Source organism: Silurus meridionalis, chromosome 23 (assembly GCF_014805685.1).
Source record: "Silurus meridionalis isolate SWU-2019-XX chromosome 23, ASM1480568v1, whole genome shotgun sequence".
NCBI classification, from domain to species: Eukaryota; Metazoa; Chordata; class Actinopteri; order Siluriformes; family Siluridae; genus Silurus; species Silurus meridionalis.
Genome location: NC_060906.1, coordinates 26,279,126 through 26,304,010, shown reverse-complemented (window position 1 = coordinate 26,304,010; position 24,885 = coordinate 26,279,126). Strand labels below are relative to the sequence as shown.

Here is a 24,885-nt window from a genome sequence, read left to right as displayed (position 1 = left end):
TGAATAGAAGGATGGACATTATCCAGATCTTCCTCAGGTAGGTTTTCAGTTTCTTGTTCTGCGGTTGAGCCGCTCTCTTCAGGATCAGGTAAGTCATTGGTTCCAGGATCATAGGTCTCTACTGGGACATCTTCGAGAGCTTTGGCTACGTTTGAAGGTCCTTGCTTAACAGCAGTCAACTCTTTGGAGGGTTCCGGTTGAATCCTTTCTGGTAAGTATTCTATGGGTTCAGGGGTTGGGTCAAACACTAGTGTTTCCACTTGTAGGTTTCTCTGTCCATCATAGTTATATTCCTCAGAGTCAGATTGGGATTCATCCTCATCAGCTCCATCCGTACTGTCATTTTTAGGATGGTGTCGAGTTCTTGGTCGTCTCACTGCCACTGCCGGATTAGTTTCACTGTCGATTGAAGTTACAGGAAGGAAACCGCATGGCAGCAAGAGGTCACGATGAAGAGTTCTTTGTGGACCATCTCTTGTCTCAGGCCTCACAACATACACTGGGACGTCTCCAGACTGTCTCTGGACAATATATACATCGGACTCCCACCTGTCGGCCAACTTGTGCTTGCCTCTAAGACGGACGTTTCGGACTAAGACTCTGTCGCCTTCTTTCAAGGTGGAGTCAACGACATGCTTGTCAAACCTCGCTTTATTGCGACTGGCTGTCTTTTTAGCATTCTCAGTTGCTACTTTGTAACTGTCTTCAAGTTGGGATTTCAGGTTGCGAACATATTGAGAGTGTGAGCCTGGCTGGTGATTGACTGGTAGGCCAAAGGCTAGGTCAACTGGCAATCTTGGCTGACGCCCGAACATTAACTCGTAAGGGGTAAAACCAGTTGTCTCATTTTTAGTACAATTATAAGCGTGTACTAAGGGTTTGACGTAATCCCGCCAGTGACTCTTTTTCTGATTCTCGAGAGTTCCCAACATGTTGAGCAGGGTCCTGTTGAAGCGTTCTACAGGGTTCCCTCTCGGATGGTAAGGGGTGGTTCTTACCTTTTGAGTGCCAATGAGCTCACACAGTTCCTTTATTGTTCGGGACTCAAAGTCGGGACCTTGGTCACTGTGGAGTTTTTCGGGGATGCCATAATGGACAAAAAAGTGGTCCCACAGGCTCTTGGCCACTGTCCTGGCTTTCTGATTTGGGGTGGGGACAGCTACTGCATATTTCGTAAAATGGTCGGTAATGACCAGGATGTCTTTAGTGTTACTGGAGTCTGGTTCCACACTGAGAAAGTCGATGCATACAAGTTCAAGTGGTCTTGTAGCAATGATGTTGACGAGTGGTGCGGCTTTCTCAGGCATAGCCTTACGTCGTATGCAGCGATTGCAGGTTTTGACTTTAGTTTCCACCTCAGCTGACATTTTGGGCCAATAGAAGCGCTTCCGGACGAGATCTAGAGTGCGCTCTACGCCCATGTGGCCCATATCATCATGGAGACTCTTGAGAACTAAGGATCTCAGGACTTGGGGGAGCACAAGCTGGTAGTGAGTCTGAGCACCCTCCTGTCGCTTTCGATACAAGACGCCATTTAAGACAGTAAGTTTATCCCACTCTCTTAATAAGAGACCAAGCTCAGGAAGTTCCTTCCTCAAGGATGGTGGGGGTTTCTCTCCTAACTCTACTTGTCCGAGTACTTCACGGATGCAGGGATCAGCATTTTGCTTGTCTCTTAATTCAACTGGTGCTAATGAGGGGATGACAGGTAAGCCACCTAGCTGATCCTCTTCTTTAAAGCTTTGTGGGAGAGCCTTTGGATGATGGGCAAGTGACACAACCAAGGTGGTGCCAGGTGATGTTTCCCCAGAGTGATTGTTGATCACTTGGCGAACGGAGTGCTTCTCACAGATAGCTTTGATAGTGTTTTCATCCAGGTGTGCATAATCAGCCTCTGACAAGTGTCTTTTTGTGAATTGTTGTATTCTTTCCAACTCTTTTTGTGATGATGTGTCATCAGGTAACTTGCTGTGGGGACGCCTGGACAGCCCATCCGCGTCTTGATTTTGCTTACCGGCTCTATATTGTAGCTGGAAATCAAATGTCGACAGGGCGGCTAACCATCTGTAACTCGTGGCATCAAGCTTAGCAGAGGTAAGAATATATGTTAATGGGTTGCTATCGGTGACAGCAAGGAATTTATTCCCATATAGGTAGTCCTGGAATTTCTCTGTCACTGCCCATTTAAGGGCAAGGAATTCTAATTTATGTGCAGGATACCTGGACTCACATTTTGACAGACCTCGACTGGCATAAGCAACCACCCGCTTCCGCCCTTGTTGTTCCTGGTAAAGGGCAGCACCGAGTCCCGAGGTGCTCGCATCGGTGTGTAAAATGTAGGGGAGCTTGGGGTCAGCAAACCCGAGGATTGGTGATGTTGTCAGTTTTTCGATTATGGTGTCGAACGCTGCCTGGCAAGCAGGCGTCCATCGGTCACCAAAGAGGTCTTTTGGGTTGTAGTATTTCTCTGGGTTCCCTGCGGTTTTAATGCGCTTTCTCAGTGGCGGATAGCCAGCAGTGAGCTCGTTGAGTGGCTTTACAATCTTCGAGTAGTCTTTTACGAACCGGCGGTAATAACCGCAGAAACCCAGGAAGGTTCTTAGCTCTTTCAGGTTGTTGGGTTTTGGCCATGTTTTTAATGCTGCTACTTTATCTGGATCAGTTTCGATGCCCTTTTCAGACACGATGTGGCCGAGGTACTTTACAGAAGTTTGGAAGAACTTGCATTTCCCTGGCGACAGTTTTAAGCCAAACTCTTTCAATTGGTGGAGCACGCATCAACCTTTCCTCGTGTTCCTCCAGTGTCGAGGAGAAAATTATGAGGTCATCAAGGAAAACTAGGGCTTGCTTCAAATTCAACTCTCCCATACAGCGCTCCATAAGCCTCTGGAACGTGCTAGGGGCATTCGTTATCCCCTGAGGCATCCTGTTGAATTCGAAGAATCCTAGTGGGCAGACGAACGCGGTTTTATGTTTGTCTGCTTCCTCCATCTCTATTTGATAGAAGCCTGATTTGAGATCGAGCACCGAGAACCACCTGGACCCGGTCAATGCTGAAAATGACTCCTCAAGATTAGGTAAGGCGTACGAATCTTTTACTGTTTGGCTGTTCAATTTTCTGTAGTCTATGCAGAGTCTAACATCGCCATTCTTTTTCCTGACAACGACAATCGGTGAGGAGAAGGGCGACTCCGATTCACGGATGACTTCTGCATCGAGGAGTTGCTGGAGATGGTTACGCACAGCCTCTATGTCTTGGGGTGTATGGGTCTCGGCCTATGTTTGAAGGTTGTCTCGTCACTGAGGGTTATGTGGTGTTTTATTTTGTCAGTGCGACCAAAATCGAGCTCGTGCAATGCAAACACCTCTGGCATGGAACTTAATTTATCAGTTATCCTCTCTTTCCACTCATTGGGTACAGGAGAGTCAGTGAAGTCAAAGTTGAGATTTAAGTTTTGGTCAGGTTTTGTGGGAGGGTCTGAATCAGGGATCCTAATTGATTGAACGCTCTTGATAGCGTGTATCTCTGCTATTACAGCTTTTGGAGATAGGGTGATATCATGACGTGACTCATTCTTGAGCATGACTGGGATACGGCGTGGTAGTTTTGGTGGTAGGCTTACCAAGCTATCGGTCACCAGGATGCCACCTGGCAGAGAAGATGACTTGACGCTACCATCACCCACTTTCCAACATCAATTGTCCTGCGGCTCACTGATCCTTTAAGTACTTTTGTCTGTCCAGCTGCAATAGTCTCAAAGTCCCTACTATGAAGCCTCACCTCTCCTAGACTGGAATCAACAGACTGTCTTTTCCGGATTTCAAGGGTCTTTAAGACAACTTTATAGCCATAGGGAAGAGACTCATATTTCTGAGGAGAGGTGTCTGCATATTTTTCGTAGAGAACCTCGAAGTGTTTGTGCCTATAAGCACTGATGACAAGGTGGAGCGCATGTCAGGTACAACTAAAACTAGTGTGGGCACTTCAATGTCCGCTCCAAGCAAGCTCTTTGGGAATTTGATGATGGTCTCAACATAGCCAAGGTAAGGGACGCTTTGACCGTTGGCTCCTTCCACTTCAAGCAAATCATTCAAGGAATTCATAGCTAAGTGTGACAGGTTCTTCAAATAGAAAGAGTTGGGGATCGTTGTTACTTGAGAGCCTGAATCTAACAAGCATCTGCAATCTTTGTTACCTATGGTCAATTGTGCAGTGCACTTGGCTCCAATCAGCCCTTTTGGCAGGGTCACTGTCTGTTTTGTGTGTGAGTACACACAGGCTTTGTGCAGCTTCTTTTGGGACACTTTGTCTGTGTTCCAGTCCCGTTGTCCCACAACCGAACTGGGTCTAGTTTAAATTATCAGGCTTTGAAGCACCATTTTCAATGTCCCATGATAACTGTTTTTCTCTCAGCTGCTTCCTCTTCTCATCTACAAGAGATGGGTTTGGCTCACTTTCGCACTGAGGTTTGATGTGTCCGTCCTCACCACATCTAAAGCAATACCAGGGCTTTGGTCTGTTGCTTGTGTTTTTGTTTACAGCTCGGCTATGGTGCGGCTTTTGAGATGTTGGAGTGATAGCTGCTTGGGAAGCTACTGGTCTGGCAGCTGATTTAGCCTTTCTACTGTCTTTCTGTGTGATACGTGTGAGCTGGGACTGTAGATCTGCTATTTGTTTCTTTAGGTCTTGGATTTCGGATCTGTGACCAAGAGCTGGCTGAGATGGGCTGCAGTCTTCTTCACTTTGCACATAAATACCTTGATAATAAGAAGACACTTTTGGTTTTGCAATATTGAGGTGCTGTTTCATGCGGGATGCCTTAGAAGTACGTTTATCTTCTGCTACGGAGTAACAGGAGAAGTTCAGCAAAGGTAGGTGGGTTCTGTTTCTTTTGCTCTAGCTGGAGTTCAGCTATTAAAATGTTGTCCCAGCAGCCTCTGACAAACTGTCTGAGAAGATGTCGGTCAAGGTCACTTGCAATTACACCTCCCCTCCTGAGGGTGGTGTTCAGCATCGCCTGCAGCCGTTGTAGATAAGCTGATGGTTTCTCACCGTTATCTTGCATTGTGTTAAGGTACTTTGCAAAAAGGTCATCTCCGTCCTCAACAGTGCCGAAAGCAGAGTCCAGGATCTCTAAGTACTCAAAAAGGGGGGATTCAGGTGTCAAGTGTTTCACAATATCGATGGCAGGTGATAAGAGACTTTCAAGAAGCTTTCGTGACTTGTAAAGGTTGGACTGTGTTGTGTCTTTAAGGAGAAGTTCCACACTGGAACGCCATGTCTCATAATCTACTTCATTATTAGGCCGGGGGAAACGCCCAGAGAAAGGTCTGAGTCTCAAAGGAGTGTGCACTTGCAGAGCAGAATCTTCATTTCTCACTATGTGCTCGACTATTACTTTTTGTATGTCAGGTGGGTTGACGTCAGAAAGTTTCAGAGCAGGCTGTGTCTTTTCTCTAGATAGTAATGAGGACCAATGGTGTTGAACATGCTGCCCCATTGTGGTACTGGGCAGGGGGCTTGCCTGTGCAGCATTTTCTGAACTATATCGCTCTGGGACAGCAAGTGAGTTATGTTCTAAATCTTCACTTTGAGTTTCTGATTGGTCTAGATCGACGCTCTCACTGATGGCGAGAGCTCTTCTCTAAGGACAGCTGCAAAGTTTTTGCCAGTTTGTTTTGCTATGTCCTTTATCTCTGAAAGGTAAGTCTGTGTGGCTGTTTTGCTAGCTACAGGTGTGTAGACACTGGCTAAGGCTCTAATGTGATAAGTAACGTTAGTCTGGGTCTTACTGTCTAGTTTGTGTGGCAATGAAGGTAAGATAGATTGCATAGCTGTACTATGTACATACTCTACTATGACCTGTTTGTCTGACGCTGGCTCAGCGGAATCTACTGGAATTACCCTTTGAATGGAACCATATTGTTTCAGGAAATCACATAGTTCTTCATCAGCTTCTGTATCGGCTATGACTGAGTCATAGCTAACTATGACTGAGTTAGAGATTTTCACACTACTCGTTTGAATAACATCCATAATGAATCACTGATAGCAACACTATACGGTCTCTGGTTTCTTATTTTAAATGCTCTATGCCACTCCTGGCTGGCTCGCCAAGTTGTAGCAATGTTGTAGCACTGGTATCACACCACTGTCTGCGCTACTGGACCAGTTCTAGGTTCTAAGGAGTGGGGGAGCAAAAATCACTACACCAGAGACCGTTACTTTAAATACAAAAGGCCATCTATTTACTGTATGCAAAACACATGAAATATACAGAACCATGAAAATGTAAAAAGAAAATATACCCTGCAGGTTCTCAATATTGAGGTAAGTATAAAATATTCAAGAAATAAAAATAAAAATAAATTGTGTTTCACTCTCTTTTTGTTATTCAGTTCACCTAGGCACTTTTAATTAGACTAATCTAAGTTAGACCGGTCTTTCCTAGGTTGAACCTATTTTTGAATCCTATTTTTTCTTCCTGAATAAACCCTTTTTCCTTTTCTTTACAGGCAAGAAAATACCTTCAATTCAAACAATCAAATCAATATTAACCATAAACATTATAAATCATATTTCAAATCACATTTCAAATCACATTTCAACATATGAACTCAATGTGAAATTAGAAGTGTGTGTCTTTAATTCAGTTCGAGTTCAATGGGAGTTAAATTATTCAGTTCAATGAAGAGTTTCAGTTCGATTCAGTCCGCAAATAATAGTTCAATCAGAGTTCAATTCGATCCAAAAACAATTTCTTATACTCCTACCGCTCTGGCAGCGAGTCACTGTACTCAAAAGGTTTCCTCACTGATGTGATGAAGAAGATGATTTGCAAATCTGGGTCTGGCTCGCCATCTTGAATCCCGTCCGCACGTGTGCACACCTGCACACTGCAGATCAATCCTCGCTCCGACAGAGCCTCAAATTAAGCACATAAAAAAACCTGACCTGTATAACAGGTCATAAGCACAAAAAATTAATTTTTAACTCTTCAAATCACACAATTAAATGTTCCACAGTCTCTGAGTTGTAAAGTTACTGCTATGGTGCTTTTTCACTCCAAAAATGGCGGCGGAGCGGTCTCCATTAACTCACCGCTCCGTCTCCACATAAATACATAACACATCTTTCATTTACAAAGCATACATTCACTTTTATAACATTCACAGTTTTCATAAACCAAAAATTTTAACTGGTAAACAACTTATGGCAAAACATTTCCTTGTAAACAGCTACGTTTTACTATTAACTCTCTGCTAGAGAAAGTAAAACATGTGACACAGCAAAGTGCAAAAACAACTTAAACTCACCAAAACCGTTGTGGCTTAGTTCTCATAAAATCCCTGTCAATCCCTGATCAGGTAAGTTATGTTTTTTTTAATTGCAAAATCAACTTTTACACTCTTTTCTCTGCTTAATAAACATCATTCTCTCCAATCTCTCTTCTGCTCTCTCCGCAGGTCTCTGCTGCAGCGTCGCTGACATGACGCTCTAATTTCACTAGTCTCTTAAAGGGGTAGTGAACTGAATTTTCTGTCTGCATACTTTTAATCTTTGAACGTTAAATTGCTGTTTTAACATTTTTAACATTTTTAATTCTGATGAATAAACTTCATTAAATGAATCACTTAACTTTTCAAACTTATTTATGCATCTTTTAACTATTTATTCTTATTTAGGTCATATTTCTAACAGGGTTACACATCTAATCTAGCAATCCCACCATCTGTCCTCTGGATCCAATCCCTTCAACTATGCTTTAGACCATCACACAAGATCTCCTGCCCTTCATCTTCACAGTCATCAACGGGTCATTAACATCTGGCTATGTACCAACTGCTCTGGGTCTATCAACAACTACAGACCGGTATCACTTCTCTCCTTTCTTTCTAAATCTCTGAAATGCACTGTTTTTAACCAACCATCAGTCTATCTCTCACAGAACAACCTGAACCAGTCTGGGTTCAAAGCAGCACATTCCACAGAAACGGCCCTTTGGCTGTTTCTGAGAAACTTCATGCTGCTCGGTCAGCCAAGCACTCTATTGCATTACACGGCCCACTCCATTGGTGAAGTCAAAACCTCACATGGGTTTTCTTACCACTGCTATGCAGATGACACTCAACTAATCTTTTCTTTTAACCATCAGATACCACAGCTTCTGCACGGATCTCAGCATGCTTGTCAGACATATCTTCGTGGATGAGTGCTCACCAACTCAAACTCAACTCCAGCAAAACAGAACTGCTGGTCATCCCAGGTGATTCACCGCCAGGTCAAGATCTCCAAATAACACTTCATGACTCTCTGCTCTCCCCTTTAGCCAATGCTCGTAACCTTAGGGTAACTATGGACAATGAACTGTCCTTCCTCCCACATGTGGCTCATTCCTGTCGATTTCTTCTCTACAACATCCAAATGATTCAACCATTTCTGTCCACACAGGCTGCCCAAGTGCTTGTTTAGTCTCTTGTCATTTCAAGACTTGACTACTGCAACTCTCTGCTGGCAGGTCTTCCTCTGAATGCTATTCGTCCACTGCAAATGATCCAAAACGCAGCTGTACAGCTTGTGTTCAATCTGCCTAAGTTCTCCCACACCACCCCACTGCTGCGCTCCCTTTACTGGCTTTCAGTAGCTGCACGTAATGATTCAAAACACTGATGCTTGCCTACAAGGCCAAAAATGGACCAGCGCCATCTTACCTCAGAGACCTCATCACATCTCGTGCTGCCGTAAATGTAAATGTATTCTCAAGGTTCTCCAGTTGAGGGGTCCTGAAGCTCATAAGAGAGCCTTCCTCTGGCTCTGCCTCCACCGCAGCTGAAACCTGCATCTGAGGAAAGTAGCTGTGGTTTCCTGCATCTTGTTCATCTTCTCCATGTTCCTCAAAGCTCTGTTTAAAGGCGGAGGGTAGTGCTGAGTGGATGCTCTCTATTGTGAGCTTCATGAACCTTTTGGACTTGATGCCTGCCAGGCTTCACATCTCTTCTGGGCTTCTGAAGCTGGCACCATGCCTTAGGTCTGAGATCTTTGTGCATCCAGTATCTGTGCTTGGATTAATGGATTGTTAAAAACTGTTAAAATTGTCCCTCCAGTGTCCAGATTTAAAAAGTCCCTCTGGACTTTAAAAACTAGTGTCCAGGCTGTTAGAACAGATCTGTAGAAAGGAGAGTAGGGAAGGAGCAATAGGGTGCAAACTGTGTCTGCCCAGCATAGTGTTGAATACAGGAGCCTTTGTACAGCTTGAAGTCTGAATGTCCTGATTCTGTTTCAGATGTCTATTAGGCCCTAACCCCCTCCAGGACAGGGAGGTAGAGTGCAGCGGCTTGTATACAGTGCAGTGAAGTTAGACTAAAAAACATTGTTTCCCTCCCACCACATACTGCATTCCACTTCATTATACTGACTGCTGTAGATCATGACTATCTCCTGGATCTCTTACAGAATTACATCGGAATTCAGGAAAAGGCATTAAGCTGGTTTAAATACTTCCTGTCCGATCTTTACCATTTTGTAGACTTAAATGGAGAGCTATCCAGGTTAATGCAAGTAAATTATGGGGTGCCATTAGGTTCGGTTCTAGGACCCCCTTCTTTTCACAATATACATGCTTCCGTTGGGAAATATTATTAGAAGGTATGGGATAGCTTCCACTGCTATGCTGATGATACCCAGCTATATATCTCATCAAAACCACACAATACACATATTTGGCTCGGATAACTGAGTGTGTTCAAAAAATTTTAAGATTGGATTAGCCATAACTTTCTATTATTAAATTCTGATAAGAGAGATTTTTTTTATCGGCCCAAAAATCAGTACACAGAAGCTCCAGCATTTTAACCTGCATTTAGAAGGACCTTCTGTAACTACTAGTTCAGAACGTGTAGTAACGGTAAAATACCTAAAAGTTATTTTAGACACCAACTTGTCTTTTAAAAATCATATCAGCTATATTACAAAAACAGCTTCTTTCATCTTATTGCTAAGCTAAGAAACATGTCTATATCTGATGCAGAGAAGCTCGTCCATGCGTTCATGACCTCCAGACTGAACTATTGTTATGCATTACTAGGTGGATGTCCTGCATCATTAATAAACAAGCTTCAGTTTGTTCAGAATGCAGCAGTCAGAGTTCTCACAAGGTCGAGAAAATATCACCATATAACCCCAATCTTCTCATCCCTACACTGGCTACCTGTTAAATTTCAAATCCACTACAAACTACTGCTACTTACCTAAAAAACACTAAATGGTTTATCTCCATGTATCTCTCCAGTCTTCTAACATGCTACAATCCATCACGCTCCCTGAGATCTCAAAACTCTGGACTTCTAGTAGTTTCTAGAATAGCAAAGTACACTAAAGGTGGTAGAACATTCTTACATTTAGCTCCTAAACTTTGGAACAGTCTTCCTGACAGTGTTCAGGGCTCAGACACACTTACCCAGTTTAAGTGCAGATAAAAGATGTCTCTTTTCAGCGAGTTCTACACATAACAGTAATTACATATCATAACCTTGTGCTCCAGAACATCTGACACATGCACATTATCAACTTGTGCTGTTAATATCATGAACAGCAGCTACGCTTATTCCTCTCCACTGCTTCTCTTTCTACCCATCCTGAGGCATCCTGAGGTTGCTCCAGCTCCAGTCATGTCCTATCTCATTAGGATTGTGGACCTTTAAAGAAGTAGATGCCCACAAACATCCCGAACCATCTAGAGACATTCCACTTGGATTCCAAAGTACATGAATGATGGCATAGTGAATGGCAGCCACAGCACTTTTTCTTCTATAAGTTTTACCAGAAACAAAGTCCTGAACATAAAGCAACACATCCCAGACAATATTTTTCCGGTTTTTGACTATTCAGAAGTTTTGTTGGACATTTTAATCAGAGGTACAATGCCTGTACAGACGAAGAGGGAAGCGCACCAGCAGGGTGGTTAAAAGACTTTAACTTTAAACATCAGTCTCTGTGAGGATATGTGCATCTCCACCAGGTCATTCTGATCACTCAATAATGATAAACCATGGTTTACTGGGAAACCCGAACAGCTTTGTCATGCCAAAGAAGATGCTTACAGAAGTGGGGATAAAATCTTGTATAACCAGGCCAGGAACAAACTAACAAAGGAGATCAGTTTGGCTAAAAAAAACACTCTAAAAAGCTGGAAAAACAGTTTTCATCCAATGACCTGGCATCCATCAACTTCCATCAACTTGGAGTAGTACACATCATCAGTGACCAGCTACATCAGCAAGTGCATTGAACATCTCCAAGACCATCACTACACGCTCCAACCAGAAGCTGTGGATAACCGCAAAAGTGTTGAAAACAAGGAGACTCTGCCTCACGAGCAGGGAACAAGACGGCCTTAAGGGCAAGGGACAAACTGTTCCGTGCCATCAGATTGGTGAAGCGTGCACAGGACGAGAGAATCCACAGCCACTTCCAGGACAGCTGCTGGACCAGATAACATTCCTTGCAGAGTGCTCAGGGAATGTGCAGAACGGCAAGTGGATGTCTTTACCGTCTTCAACATGTCCCTGAGCAGCAACGTTGTTTCTACGTGCCTTAAGACAACGACCATCGTCCCTGTGCCAAGAAAGTCTACAGTCACCTGCCTCAATGACTATCGTACCGTCGCACTCGCACCTATCGTGGAATAAGTGCTTCAAGAGGCTTGTCATGGGGCGCATCAAGACCCAGCACTTTGTTCACTTTGCTGACTTACGACTGTGTAGCAATGCACAGCTCAAATCACATCATCATGTTTGCCGATGACATGACCGTGGTGGTTTGCATCAGAAAGAATGACGAGTCAGCATACAGAGAGGAGGTGGAGCAATTAACAGCCTGGTGTGGAGCCAACAACCTGTCTCTGAATGTTGACAAAACCAAAGAGATGGTTTGGACTTCAGGAGAGCACAGAGCAGCCATTTTCCACTGATCATTGATGGATTCTCAGTGAAAATCGTCAAGAGCACCAAATTCCTTGGTGTTCATCTGGAAGATAATCTCACCTGGTCACCCAACACCAGCTCCATTACCAAGAGTCCAGCAGTGTCTCTACTTCCTGAAAAGGCTGAGGAAAGCTCATCTCCCAACCCCCATCCTGATCATGTACAGAGGGACCATTAAGAAAATAATGAGCTGCTGCATCACTGCCTGGTTTGGGAACTGCACCGTTTCGGATTGCAAGACCCTACAGAGGATGGTGAAGACAGCTAAGAAGATCATCTGAGTCTCTCTACCCTCCATCACAGAAAATACACCACACACTGCATCTGCAAATCCAACAGCATTGTGGACGACCCCACACACCCCTCACACACACCCCTCACACACACTCTTCACCCTTCTGCCACCAAGGTTCTGAACTGAAACTCACACACACACTCACTCAACGAAACTGTACAACCTGAACTCAAACACACACTCATTACTCATCTCAATCCATTCCACCACCATTCATTTATTTTTTAGTTTTAACTTAACCACATTTTACTGTTTACATGCTGTTTTTTGCACCTCTCGATTGCTGCTACTGCTGTTTTTGCACTGCGTTGTGTTTGTTTATATATATACTCTTTTTTGTAGTCTTTATTGTCTTCTTTGCACAGTATTGTATATTGAGAATATACAGTAGGTTTACTGGTCAGCGCTCTCTTGTGTTATGTGTATTGTCCCACACTGTCTGTACTGTCTGTCTGTACTGGTTTTTGTCTGCATTGTTTGCACTCGGTTGCACTTTAAGTAACTTTATGTTATGTTTGTAGCTCTATGTTGTTTAGTGTAGCACCAGGTTCTGGAGGAACTTTATCTTATTTTTACTGTGTACTGTGTACCACTGTCCGTGGTAGAAATGAGAATATAAGCCTCTTGACTTGGCTTGATCAGTATGGACTGGTCTGTGGTACATTACCAAGTACAAAACACCACCCCCTCAGTCTGTGGAGAATCAACAACTGGCTGAAAATCTGAATGTGTCCTACTGTCAGTTTGAAAAGCCCAGTCTAGCACCTGCCATCCCCACTGATCTGCACTTCACACATTCATCCACCCCCCATGTGTAACGAGTTATGAGTGCAATATAAATGGGATCATTTTCTTTTTCACAAAAATCCTGTATTGCTATATTATTTGTTTTTTTATTTGGGTATTACGTGTTCATTTTTCTGTAAGAGACATTTATTTTGTGATTTGCTCTTGGCGTTATGCGGACGGCATTTTCAATTGAGTGCACGTGCCTCGTCAGTTTGCATTGCATATGCTGGAGAGAGGTAGGCGTTTGTATGAGCTCTTCAATTAATGAGATAATTAAACTAATTATTAAACTAGTAAAAATCGATTTGATTTCACTTTGTGAACAGTTCTGAGACTGATATGTTCTATTGTATGTTTTATGTGCAAGTGGATTTAGAATGTGAGGATTTATCATGTGGGCCGTATGTATTCAGTGTTAATGTGCTTCTGAGTTGTTAGCCAGCCAACAAGTGCTGTACTATACAGGAATACGTTGTCACATGGTGCCCATGAGTGATTTCTCCTTATTGACATTAATCCACAGAGAGACGAGGAGTGTTGATTGGTGGGCGAAACTGCTAATAAGCCTTCTCTGGTGAACTGAATGAAAATGTCCTGAGCCTTTCTTGAACACAACGCAGACGAGAGTAGCAGCGGTTAGCAGTAGACCGGCTACACATGCAACCCCCCTTCCTGCCTCCCCCTCCATTTAACTTGCGCTTAAGGTATGTGTAGAGGATGTGAAACAAGTCTTTAGAAGAGAGACAACTAGGAAAGCTTCTAGTCAGAAATCAGTACGTGTTGGTGTGTGTTAGTGTGGGGGGGACACTAACACACACCAACACCTACTGATCACCCTCACACACACACACACACCAACACCTACTGATCCCCCCACACACAGCTACTGATTCCCCAAACACACCTACTGTCCCTCCACCACACATACTGTTTCCCCCACAAACAAACACCTACTGATTCTTCACACACATACACCCACTAATCCCTCCACACGCCAACAAATTCTGATCCCCCCAAACACCTACTGATCCCCCCACACACCAACACCTACAGCGGGGAAAATAAGTATTTGACACATCAGCATTTTTATCAGTAAGGGGATTTCTAAGTGGGCTATTGACACAAAATTTCCACCAGATGTCGCCGTCAAGCCAAATATTGAATTCATACAAAGAAATCAGAACATTTTAGTCTACAAGTTTAGTCATAATGAATAAAGTGAGATGACACAGGGAATAAGTATTGAACACACTTTATTTAATACTTTGTAGAAAAGCCTTTGTTGGTGATTACAGCGTCTAGACGCCTCTTGTATGGAGAGACCAGACGTCTGCATTGCTCAGGAGTGATTCTGCCCCATTCTTCCACACAAATGCTCTTTAAATCTTGAAGGTTCCTTGGGCCTCTTTTATGAACTTAGATCTTCAGTTCTCTCCATAGATTTTTTATGGGATTTAGGTCAGGTGATTGACTGGGCCATTCAAGCAACTTGATTTTCTTTCTTTGGAACCACTTCATTGTTTCCTTGGCCTTGTGTTTGGGATCGTTGTCTTGCTGAAATGTCCACCCTCTTTTCATTTTCAGCTTTCTGGTAGATGGCAGCAGATTTTTATCCAGAATGTTTCGGTACATTTCTCCATTCATCCTGCCTTCAATAATATGAAGTCTGCCAGTACCCCTTGCTGAAAAGCAGCCCCAAACCATGATGCTTCCACCCCAAACTTAACTGTTGGTATGGTGTTCTTGGGGTGGTGGGCAGTGCCATTTCTTCTCCAAACATGGTGTGTAGAATGACTGCCAAAAAGTTCAATTTTGCTTTTATCTGACCAGACTATACTCTCCCAATAATCCACAGACTTCTCCAAATGCTCTTTCGCAAACTTTAACTGAGCCTCAACACGCTTTTTTTTCAGCAATGGAGTCTTGCGTGGTGAGCGTGCATGGATGCCATGGCGGTTCAGTGCATTGCTTATAGTTTTCTTTGAAACAACAATACCTGTTGATACAAGGTCTTCCTGAAATTCTGCCCGAGTGGTTCTTGGCTCTTGGCGAACTCTCCTGATTATTCTTTGGACTCCTCGGACAGGGATCTTACGTGGAGCACCTGATCGTGGCTGGTTTATGGTGAACTGATGCTCTTTCCATTTCCGGATAATGACCCCCACAGTGCTCACAGGAACATTCAGCATTCTGGAAATGCGCCTAGAACCATTCCCATCAAAATGCTTTTCAACGATAAGATTACGAAGATCTTGAGAGAGTTCTTTGCTTTTACCCATCATGAAGTCTTTCCTGTGTGCCTCCTGGGTAATGGACTAAAGCAGCTGATATCAATTAGTACTGATAGGGGGCAGTGTTTCTCTCTCAATATTGACAGATTTCAGGTGATCTCCTGGCTTTCTATGCCATTTTGCACCTTGTTATCTTCATGTGTTCAATATTTATTCCCTGTGTCATTTCACTTTATTTATTATGACTCAACTTGTAGACTTAAATGTTCTGATTTCTTTGTATGAATTCAATATTTGGCTTGATGCTACATCTGGTGGAAATTCTGTGTCAATAGCCCACTTAGAAATCCCCTTACTGATAAAAATGCTGATGTGTCAAATACTTATTTTCTCCGCTGTATTGATCCCTACACACCAACAGCTACTGATCCCCACCACACATCTACTGGTTACCCCACACACACACACTGATCCCCACACACCTATTGATCCCCTCATACACCAACATTTACTGATCCCCCACACAGCAGCACCTACTGATCCCCACACACAAACCTACTGACACAACTACACTGATCCCACCACACACCAACACATACTGATCACCCAACACACCTACTGATCCCCACACACCAACACCTACTGATCCCACCACACACCTACTGATCCCACCACACACCAACACATACTGATCCCACCACACACCTACTGATCCCACCACACACCAACACCTACTTATCCCACCACACACCAACACCTACTGACCCAACACACACTAACACCTATTTCTCCTTCCACACACATCTACTGATACCCCACACCAACACCTACTGATCCCCACACATTAACACCTATTTCTCCTTCCACACACATATACACTGATCCCACCACACACCAACACCTACTGAACCCCCACATACACACACACACTAATCCCACCATACACCAACACATACTGATCCCCAGCACAGACCTACTAATCCCACCACACATCAACACCTAATAACCCGCACACAAACCAACACCTACTGATTCCCCCACACATCTACTGATACCCCACACAAACACCTAACCCTGACACTACCCCCCACACACACAAAGCATCCACACAAGGAAAACAGAGCGTCCAGTCAAAGATTAGAGATATTTAGAGAACAGTGTGTATCTGCAGGCGATCAGCTTCCAGTAATCTGTGTTCCAAATATCACCAAACACATGACACACTTTTCACTTGTACTTCCCTCTTGCCCACACTGGTTTTGTGTGTGTGTGTGTGTGTGTGTGTGTGTGTGTGTGTGTGTGTGTGTGTGTGTGTGTGTGTGTGTTAGTGTATATCAGGGTATAATAATAATGATACACATTGTACTGACTGTTAGACTGTTACATTTTCTACAGTAATATAATCTCTTTTTCTCTTCTTTCTCTCTCTTTCTCTCTCTTTCTCTCCTCTTTCTCTCTCTCTCTCTCTTTTCTCTCTCTCTCTCTTTTCTCTCCCTCTTGCTCTCTTTTTCTCTTCTCTCTCTCTCTCTCTCTCTCTCTCTCTCTCTTTCTCTCTCTCTCTCTCTCTCTCTCTCTCTTTCTCTCCCCTCTCGCTCTCTTTTTCTCTTCTCTCTCTCTCTCTCTCTCTCTCTCTCTTTTCTCTTCTTTCTCTCTCTCTCTCTCTCTCTCTCTCTCTCTCTCTCTCTCTGTCTCTCTCTCTCTCTTTTCTCTCCCCTCTCGCTCTCTTTTTCTCTCTCTCTCTCTCTCTCTCTCTCACTTTCTAATTTCCTGTCTCACTCTTTCCCTTCCCTTTTCTTATTCACTCTTTTTCTCACTCCTCCCCCTCCATCTGTCTCTCTGTCTGCCCCCCCTCTCAGAGTGAGGGGATGATGGAGGGAGTTGCTGTGTATCTGCAGTGTTGCAGCGACAAACGTTTCCACACCTCTCACTTCATCTTCCCCCATACACATGCAACACACACACACACACACACACACACACACACACACACACACAGACAGACACTTTCACTCGGAGAAAAACTGAAAGCTAGGTAGATTGAGAAAAGAAGGAGAGAATGCATTGCTCTGTGCTGTGAAGATTCGTTCCATCTTTCTATTCCTCCTGTAATCTTCCTCGCTTCAGATGAAAACATGCAGAGCAGAAGGTAAGCACTTCTATCTATCTGTTTATCTCTCTATCTCTCTATCTCTCTATCTGTCTGTCTGTCTTTAAATGTTTATGAGATTGCTGTATCTGCAGCGGGGTTTCCCCAGCTCTTCATTTTCACCATGCAGGATTCTTATTTCATCCCTCCATCCTCCTCCATCATTGGTCCTTCATCGCTCAACTATCCTTGTTTTTTATCTTAAACTATAAGGCACTTGTAACCAGTCTATCTCCATCCTTCTATTATTTCCATCTGTCCCTCCATCCCTCTATCTATCCCTCCACATCACTCCATCATTCTTCTGCCTCTAACATATCTTCCACCCTTTGATCATCCTTTCTTCATCTCCATCATAAATCTTATATATCCATTATCCTCCTATTCCACCATTACTCATTCATCTCTTCTTTTTTATTTATGGCTCATTCCACCATCCCTCCATCCTTACACTGGTACTCCACCATCCCTTTTATATATTTAAAACCCTCTTTCCATCTGCAGATTTTAAAAAGATAGACCAATTCATTTTATAAGGTGTGTGTGTGTGTGTGTGTGTGTGTGTGTGTGTGTGAGAGAGAGATAAAGAGAGAGAGAAAGATACTGCTACAAGCATGAAGTTTGTTGTGTGTGTGTGTGTGTGTGTGTGTGTGTGTGTGTGTGTTTGATACTGCTACAACCACCTCCAGCAGGACCCTGACCTCCTCCAGGGGCTCCTGTCTGATGAAACCTCTGTAAATCTTTGTCTTTATTAGAATTCCAATCAGCGTTCAAGTTTAAAACAGCAAACAAACAAACATACAACAATAATAATGAAATCATTTTGGCGGCCAGACATCGAGCCTCAAACGCTGCAGTCAATCAAACCATAACTTTATACAAAGGGCCTGAGGAGTAATGTGTAGTTTCACTTATGATGTGTAGCTGAGGCACAAACACACTTCCTTTATGGCTCTTATTATGTTTACATTTTATTAAAAAATCTTACTAAGAAATGAGGCCTAAATTTGACCCTATGGAAGTGCTAGAACCTCGTCTAATCACTATACCATATTTCACAACATGTTTCCTGAGTGTTTAATGCAGTTATAGACACTCCAGCCAGAAGTAAGAAGAAGAAGAAGAATAGTGGTAATGGTATAGCCTTCAGTGCTTGGCCCCTAATAATGATAATAAAAGGTTTTAAGTGTGTATTATGCTAAAAAACAAAAAAGGAATAATGTAATATAATTCAGTTCATCATTTTTAACAATAGACATTATATAAGCAGCTTTACGGAGATCAAGGGGGTTATGAACGAACATTTCAATTACACATTGAATCTCAAATCAAGTAGAAAATCTTTGAGGGACACTGATGTGATAATGACCAATGAAACCAAAATCATCAACCCACTGAGCACTGGATTTAAAACCATTTAAAATTACAGGCTAATCCAACAAACAGGAATTGTATCCTATCTGAGAATGGAGTGTATATGCCTGTATGGACTCTTGACACCATCTGGATGTCAAGAGTGGTGGATGGTGTTCTGGAGATCAAGACAACAGTAAGCTCCTGTGTAAAGTGGAATTCCTGTGTAGAGGTAACCCCCTGAGGACGCCAGGCTCCAAACCTTATAGCCGTAGCGGATTGGTTTTATGAACTGCTTGTACCTGTGTCCTATAGTAGGGAATCATGCTCTCATCAACTGACAGCCATTTACTAAATGGCAGAATTTTGTATGAGTTATTGAGCTCCTGGAAGATTGGCCTCAACCTAAAGAAGGGGTCATTATTGCACTTTGTGTTGTCCACAACATGGATGGAAGCCATTATTTCATCAAATCTGTTTCGTCTCATAGCATTGGAGATGCTGCTGTTGTAGACATCCCCATCTAGTGACCAGAGCAAATGGCGTCATGGAACAGTACAATATCCAGAGGTGAGGAGCACACCATAGAATACAAGTGGTTCATCTATGCTTAAATTAAGAGGTTTGTATTTGTTCTGAACAGAGTAGAGATTTGACATTTCTATGGTAAGATCTCTCAGAGATGGGGGTACAATACTAAACACACATCCATCAGATTTGTTGCTTTTAGACATTGTGCTGCTGTTGGTTCATACACAATGTAGTCAGGCAAATTGCTTTGTGCTGTTTTTTAAGACTTTCTGAAAGACCTACTCTTTTAATCAGCGGAGCGGAGGTGCTTTTTGCCAAGTGCACTGGTATGGTGGTAGTAGTAGTAGCATCTAATGAAGGCATTACAGATGATGAAGCAGCTTCAAGTTGTTTTGTATGATTTCTTGTTCAGATTTCTTGTTCGGAGGGCAATAAAGATGATGAAGCAGCTTCAAGTTTTTTTGAGAGACTTCTTGTTTGAATTGTGAGTTTTGGTTGGTCCTCGCGTTCAGTTGCAATTTCCTCAAAATTATCAGATCCAAACAGTTCTGCAGTGGAATTCAAAATTCTTGATGGTATGTGAGCTGAATCACCAGTAAAATCCATGTCAGATGCATCGCTATCACAGTCGCTTTCTATTGCATCTTTCTCTATCCTAGGGACCACTGCTATTTTACAAATTGCAGGCTCTGGATCATCAGTGTCAAGTAAATCCAAAACTTGACTTAATGTCAGTCTGAAAGAGAGTTCATAAAATAACACAGAATTACATATGGGGAACATAGACTCCCTGTGTTATACCACCGGTCACTATTGTAACTGTCTTCATTTATCTGCAGTTTGACACCAGAATAAAGCATGTATTAATTTAATTTATTGTGTATGTATAGATAACACTTTCATGATGATATGTGCAAAAAAAAGAGCTATTCAAAAAGGAACTTAGTATTCTCACCTGTCCTTTCTGAGCTTTGACGTCATCCTTCCGTTCAGATGGCAGCAACAGGAAATAAATGTGTGTGGTCACATGACCAAACTAACCAATCATGTTAGACCTGCCATAAACTCATAAAGACATATTACATTTTCATTATATATGAACATATGCTTTATAATATGAGTTATTTTTTAATTTTACACAAAAATATGCAAGGGAAACCAGTGGGATTAAATGAGTGTTTAAATGGCATTGACTAGACCTTACATTCCCCAGTCAATGCCACAAAGGCTTTTGTTATTCAGAAACTGCCTACACATTCGGGCCACATTCGGTCAGACATTATAATGCACTAGTAAAGTTTATTTCTATTGCACTTTTCACAACAGACATTGTCTCAAAGCAGCTTTACAGAATTTAACAGTGAAGGTGAATGGTGTGTATTTATCTCTGATGATCAGCATGGAGACTGTGGTGAAGGAAAAACTCCCTTCAGATGTTATGAGGAAGAAACCTTGAGAGGAACCAGACTCAAAAGCAGAACCTCATCCTCATTTGGGTGACATCAAGAGTGTGATTATAGTCTTTAAACACTACAGAACACTGGAGAGTGAGAACTAACATGAGCACTGGAGTGTGTGATTATAAGTGATCTTCTTTATACAGTCAGATAAGATGAGGGAACCAGGAGCTACTGAGCAACTCATAAAATAGCTCAACATTTGCAATCATCACAGATCCAACACCAGCTTCTCCATGCCAGAGCCTTTAAACACTCAAAGAGGTCCAGTGTCCAAACTCCACATGAAGTGGGATCCAAATGGTGCTGGTACATCTCTAGATGGTTCGGGTTGTTTGCAGCATCTACTTCTTTAAAGGTCTACAATCATTATGAGGTGGGACGTGACTGGAGCTGGAGCAACCTCAGGATGCCTCGGGATGGGGAGAGAAAGAGAAGCAGTGGAGAGGAATTAGCGTAGCTGCTGTTCATGATATTAACAGCACAAGTTGATAATGTGATGTGATCAGATGTTCTGGAGCACAAGGTTATGATGTGATGTGTGTTATGTGTAGAACTCGCTGAAAACATACGTCTTTAATCTGCACTTAAACTGGGAGAGTGTGTCTGAGCCCCGAACACTGTCAGGAAGACTATTCCAGAGTTTAGGAGCTAAATGTGAGAATGTTCTACCACCTTTAGTGGACTTTGCTATTCTAGGAACTACTAGAAGTCCAGAGTTTTGAGATCTCAGGGAGCGTGATGGATTGTAGCGTGTTAGAAGACTGGAGAGATACATGGAGATAAACCATTTAGTGTTTTGTAGGTAAGAAGCAGTAGTTTGTAGTGGATTTGAATCTTAACAGGAAGTCAATGTAGGAATGATAAGATTGGGGTTATATGGTCATATTTTCTTGACCTTGTAAGAACTCTGGCTGCTGCATTCTGGACAAACTGAAGCTTGTTTATTAATGACGCAGGACATCCACCTAGTAATGCATTACAATAGTCCAGTCTGGAGGTCATGAACGCATGGACGAGCTTCTCTGCATCAGATATAGACAACATGTTTCTTAGCTTAGAAATATTTCTAAGGTGAAAGAAGCTGTTTTTGTAACTTGGTTGATGTGATTTTTAAAAGACAAGTTGCTCTAAAATAACTCCCAGGTCTTGGGAGGTCTCCCAGGAACTAGTGGTTACAGAACATCCGTCTAAATGCAGGTTGAAATGCTGGAGCTTCTGTATACTAGTTTTTGGGCAGATGAGCAAAATAATAAAAAAATAAAAAAAAGGGAAAAAAAACCCATACTGTGATTTAGTGATTGTCCCAAACCAGAGTCAAAAATTAAAAAGGTGCTGCAGGAAGTGTTGCACCCCGACTTGCCACTATTAAAGTTTTTTTTTTTTTTTTGCATGTGAAACATCTACATTTGATCAGGTTGGTTTTGAATCCATTAGATTCATGTTATAAAAGAGTGATTTGGAACAATAATAGTTATATTGTTGTATTTTAATGTATCATGAATAGTGTTACACAATCTATTAAAGCATATGCAGCCAGGGACTGACTGGAGGGACCCAAATGCAGGACATGAGCAGAGAGTTAAAGATACAAGTCTTTAATGAAACAAACAGGAAGTAACCAGGTTTCAGAGGCAAAACAAAAACAATAGTGCAGATTCAAACAAAGAGTCAAAACCAAAGACCCAAAAAAACTGTTCAAAACCTCAGTCCAAAAAGTTCAAATAATCCGAACATGGAAACAGTGAGGACCAGGCGGGAAAACACAGTTCAGAGCTGGAAAGACAGAGGCATAAACCGATAGAACAGTCCATTAATCCAGACAGGCAGCAGGCAAAAGGGCAAAAAGAAACGGCTGCAAAATCTCAGTGACATAAATAATGAGATAATGAGATAATCTGGCAAGGGAGAGTTTTTGAATTCTTAAATACCGAGCAGCTCAGGAAAAGCCACAAGATGGCCACCGAGCCGGAAGTGCGGAAGCGGAAGACTGTGACACATTCTGCCTCTTAGATATGTATAGAAACTTTAAAGATTAAGTTAAAAAACTTTTCCAGCTGTTTCTACATTTACTTTATTATAAATGTCTCAAGCAACCAATAGAACTACAAATATATTCACATATATAATTATTAATGACATCAGATTTCAGTATGGACCCCACATCACCCTGAATCTAATCAAACTACCCCACATTCAGATTAATATTGAGTTTATTTAGATCTCTGGTGTGTGTGTGTGTGTGTGTGTGTGTGTCTCTCTCTCTCTCTCTCTCTCTCTGTGTGTCTACAGTGATGACTCACACATTTGCAGTAAGACACATTTACAGATCCCACCAAATGGATAGTCAGAACCACAGAGACTGTGTGTGTGTGTGTGTGTGTGTGTGTGTGTGTGTGTGTGTGTGTGTGTGTGTGCAATATTATCACTGGTCTTCTCACCTCTCAGTTCTCCATTACATTACACAACACACATTAGTTGAAGGTGAACAGAACAGTAATGGTTCTCTGTCTGTCTCTCTGCCTGCCTGCCTGCCTGTCTGTCTGTCTCTCTGCCTGCCTGCCTGCCTGCCTGCCTGTCTGTCTGTCTGTCTGTCTGTCTGTCTGTCTGTCTGTCTGTCTGTCTGTCTGTCCTCAGGGTGGTCAAACAGAAGGCACAGCAATTCTGTAAGACACTTCACAGAGAGAAAGAGAGATAAACACCAGGAGCTGCTGTACACATCTCCAGGAGAGCTGATGTTAACACACACACCATGAAGAAGATCTACATTGGCAAAACTGGCCTGAAGAGCTCACGGGCCGGCTGTAAGCACCAGAAGAAAAGGTGAGCTGCTGAAAATAAGACAGAAATGTAATGAGACACTGATAGAACCCCAATTCCAAAAAAGTTGTAACACTGTGAAAATGTAAAGAAAACAATGTAATGATTTGTAAATCTCATAAATCTATAATTTATTCACAGTAAAAGATAGAAAACATATCGCATGTGTAAACTGAGGAAATCTACAATTTTAAGGAAAAAATAAGGTCATTCTGAATTTAATGGCTGCAACACGTCTCAAAAAATTTGGGATGAAGCAACAAAAGTCAAATGTTATGGTGGTAAAATGTACCAGCTGGAGAAACAATGATTACTAATGAGGTTCAGTGACAAAGGTGACAATCAATATTAGATGTTTGTGATCTTTGGGCCCTCAGGGGCCACTGCATTTAAAAATTCTGTAGTGGAAATCACTGCATGAGATTAATAACCCGCCAGAAAAGATTGTCTGTGAACACAGTTCTCTATGTCATCCACAATTGCAGGTTCAATCTCTATCATGTAAAGAAGAAGGCATGCGTGAACTTGATCCAGAAACACCAACATCCTCCCTGATCAAGCCCAGAATTTACTGTATTTAAAATGTACTGTGGTGTGAAGTGGAAATCTGTTCTGTGGTCAGACAAATCATTATTTACATTTATTTTTGGTCACCATGGACACCATGTCCTCCAGACTAAAGAGGAGAGGGATCATCTGGCTTGTTATCAGCACTCAGTTAAAAAAGCTGTATCTCTGATGGTATGATGGTTCATTAGTGCCTGTGGAATGAGCAGCTTTTACATTTGGAAAAGCTCCATTAATGCTGAATGCCATATACAGGTTTTAGAGCAACAGATACTTCCATCCAGAAAACGTATTTTTCAGGGTATGACTTGTTTATTTAAACAGGACGATGCTAACTGCATACTGCTTTGTAGTAGAAGAGTCCAGGTGCTGAACTGACCTGCATGCAGTCTAGACCTTTTCTTCTTCTTCTTCTTCTTCTTCTTCTTCTCTCATTAGGGGTCACCACAGCGGATCATCCGTCTCCATCCACCCTGTCCTCTACATCTGCCTATTTCACACCAACTACCTGCATGTCTTCCCTCACCACATCCATGAACCTCCTCCTTGGCCTTCCTCTTTTCCTCCTTCCTGGTGTCTCCATCCTCAGCATTCTCCTACTGATATACCTCATGTCCCTCCTCTGCACATGTCCAAACCATCTCAATCTCACCTCACCTTGTCTCCAAAACGTCCTACATGCGCTGTCCCTCTAATAAACTCATTTCTAATCCT

The 24,885-nt window shown here is 42.5% G+C and overlaps 1 protein-coding gene and 1 long non-coding RNA gene across 5 annotated transcripts in view; one reads left to right on the top strand and one right to left on the bottom strand.

Annotated features, from left to right (window-relative positions):
- Positions 1 to 6,624: 6,624 nt before the first annotated feature.
- LOC124377210 lies at positions 6,625 to 7,457 on the bottom strand. Its single transcript, XR_006924073.1, has 2 exons — positions 7,318 to 7,457; positions 6,625 to 6,955 (listed from the first exon to the last, which is right to left on the bottom strand). It is a non-coding gene; the product is annotated as an uncharacterized LOC124377210 (long non-coding RNA).
- Positions 7,458 to 17,052: 9,595 nt separating this feature from the next.
- The window catches only part of si:dkey-174m14.3 (uncharacterized protein LOC563117 homolog), a 30,851-nt gene continuing 23,018 nt past the window's right edge, over positions 17,053 to 24,885 (top strand). For 2 of the 4 annotated variants that reach the window (XR_006924054.1, XM_046836415.1), the window contains exons 1-2: positions 17,054 to 17,443; positions 23,422 to 23,607. Coding sequence is in view for 3 of the 4 variants with exons in the window: in XM_046836415.1 (XP_046692371.1) it covers positions 23,537 to 23,607 (71 nt within the window). In the remaining variant the exon portion in view is untranslated. Of the gene's footprint in view, positions 17,444 to 19,286; positions 19,367 to 23,421; positions 23,608 to 24,885 lie in introns of all 4 variants that reach the window. The other 2 variants (XM_046836416.1, XM_046836417.1) reach the window with 2 other exon arrangements.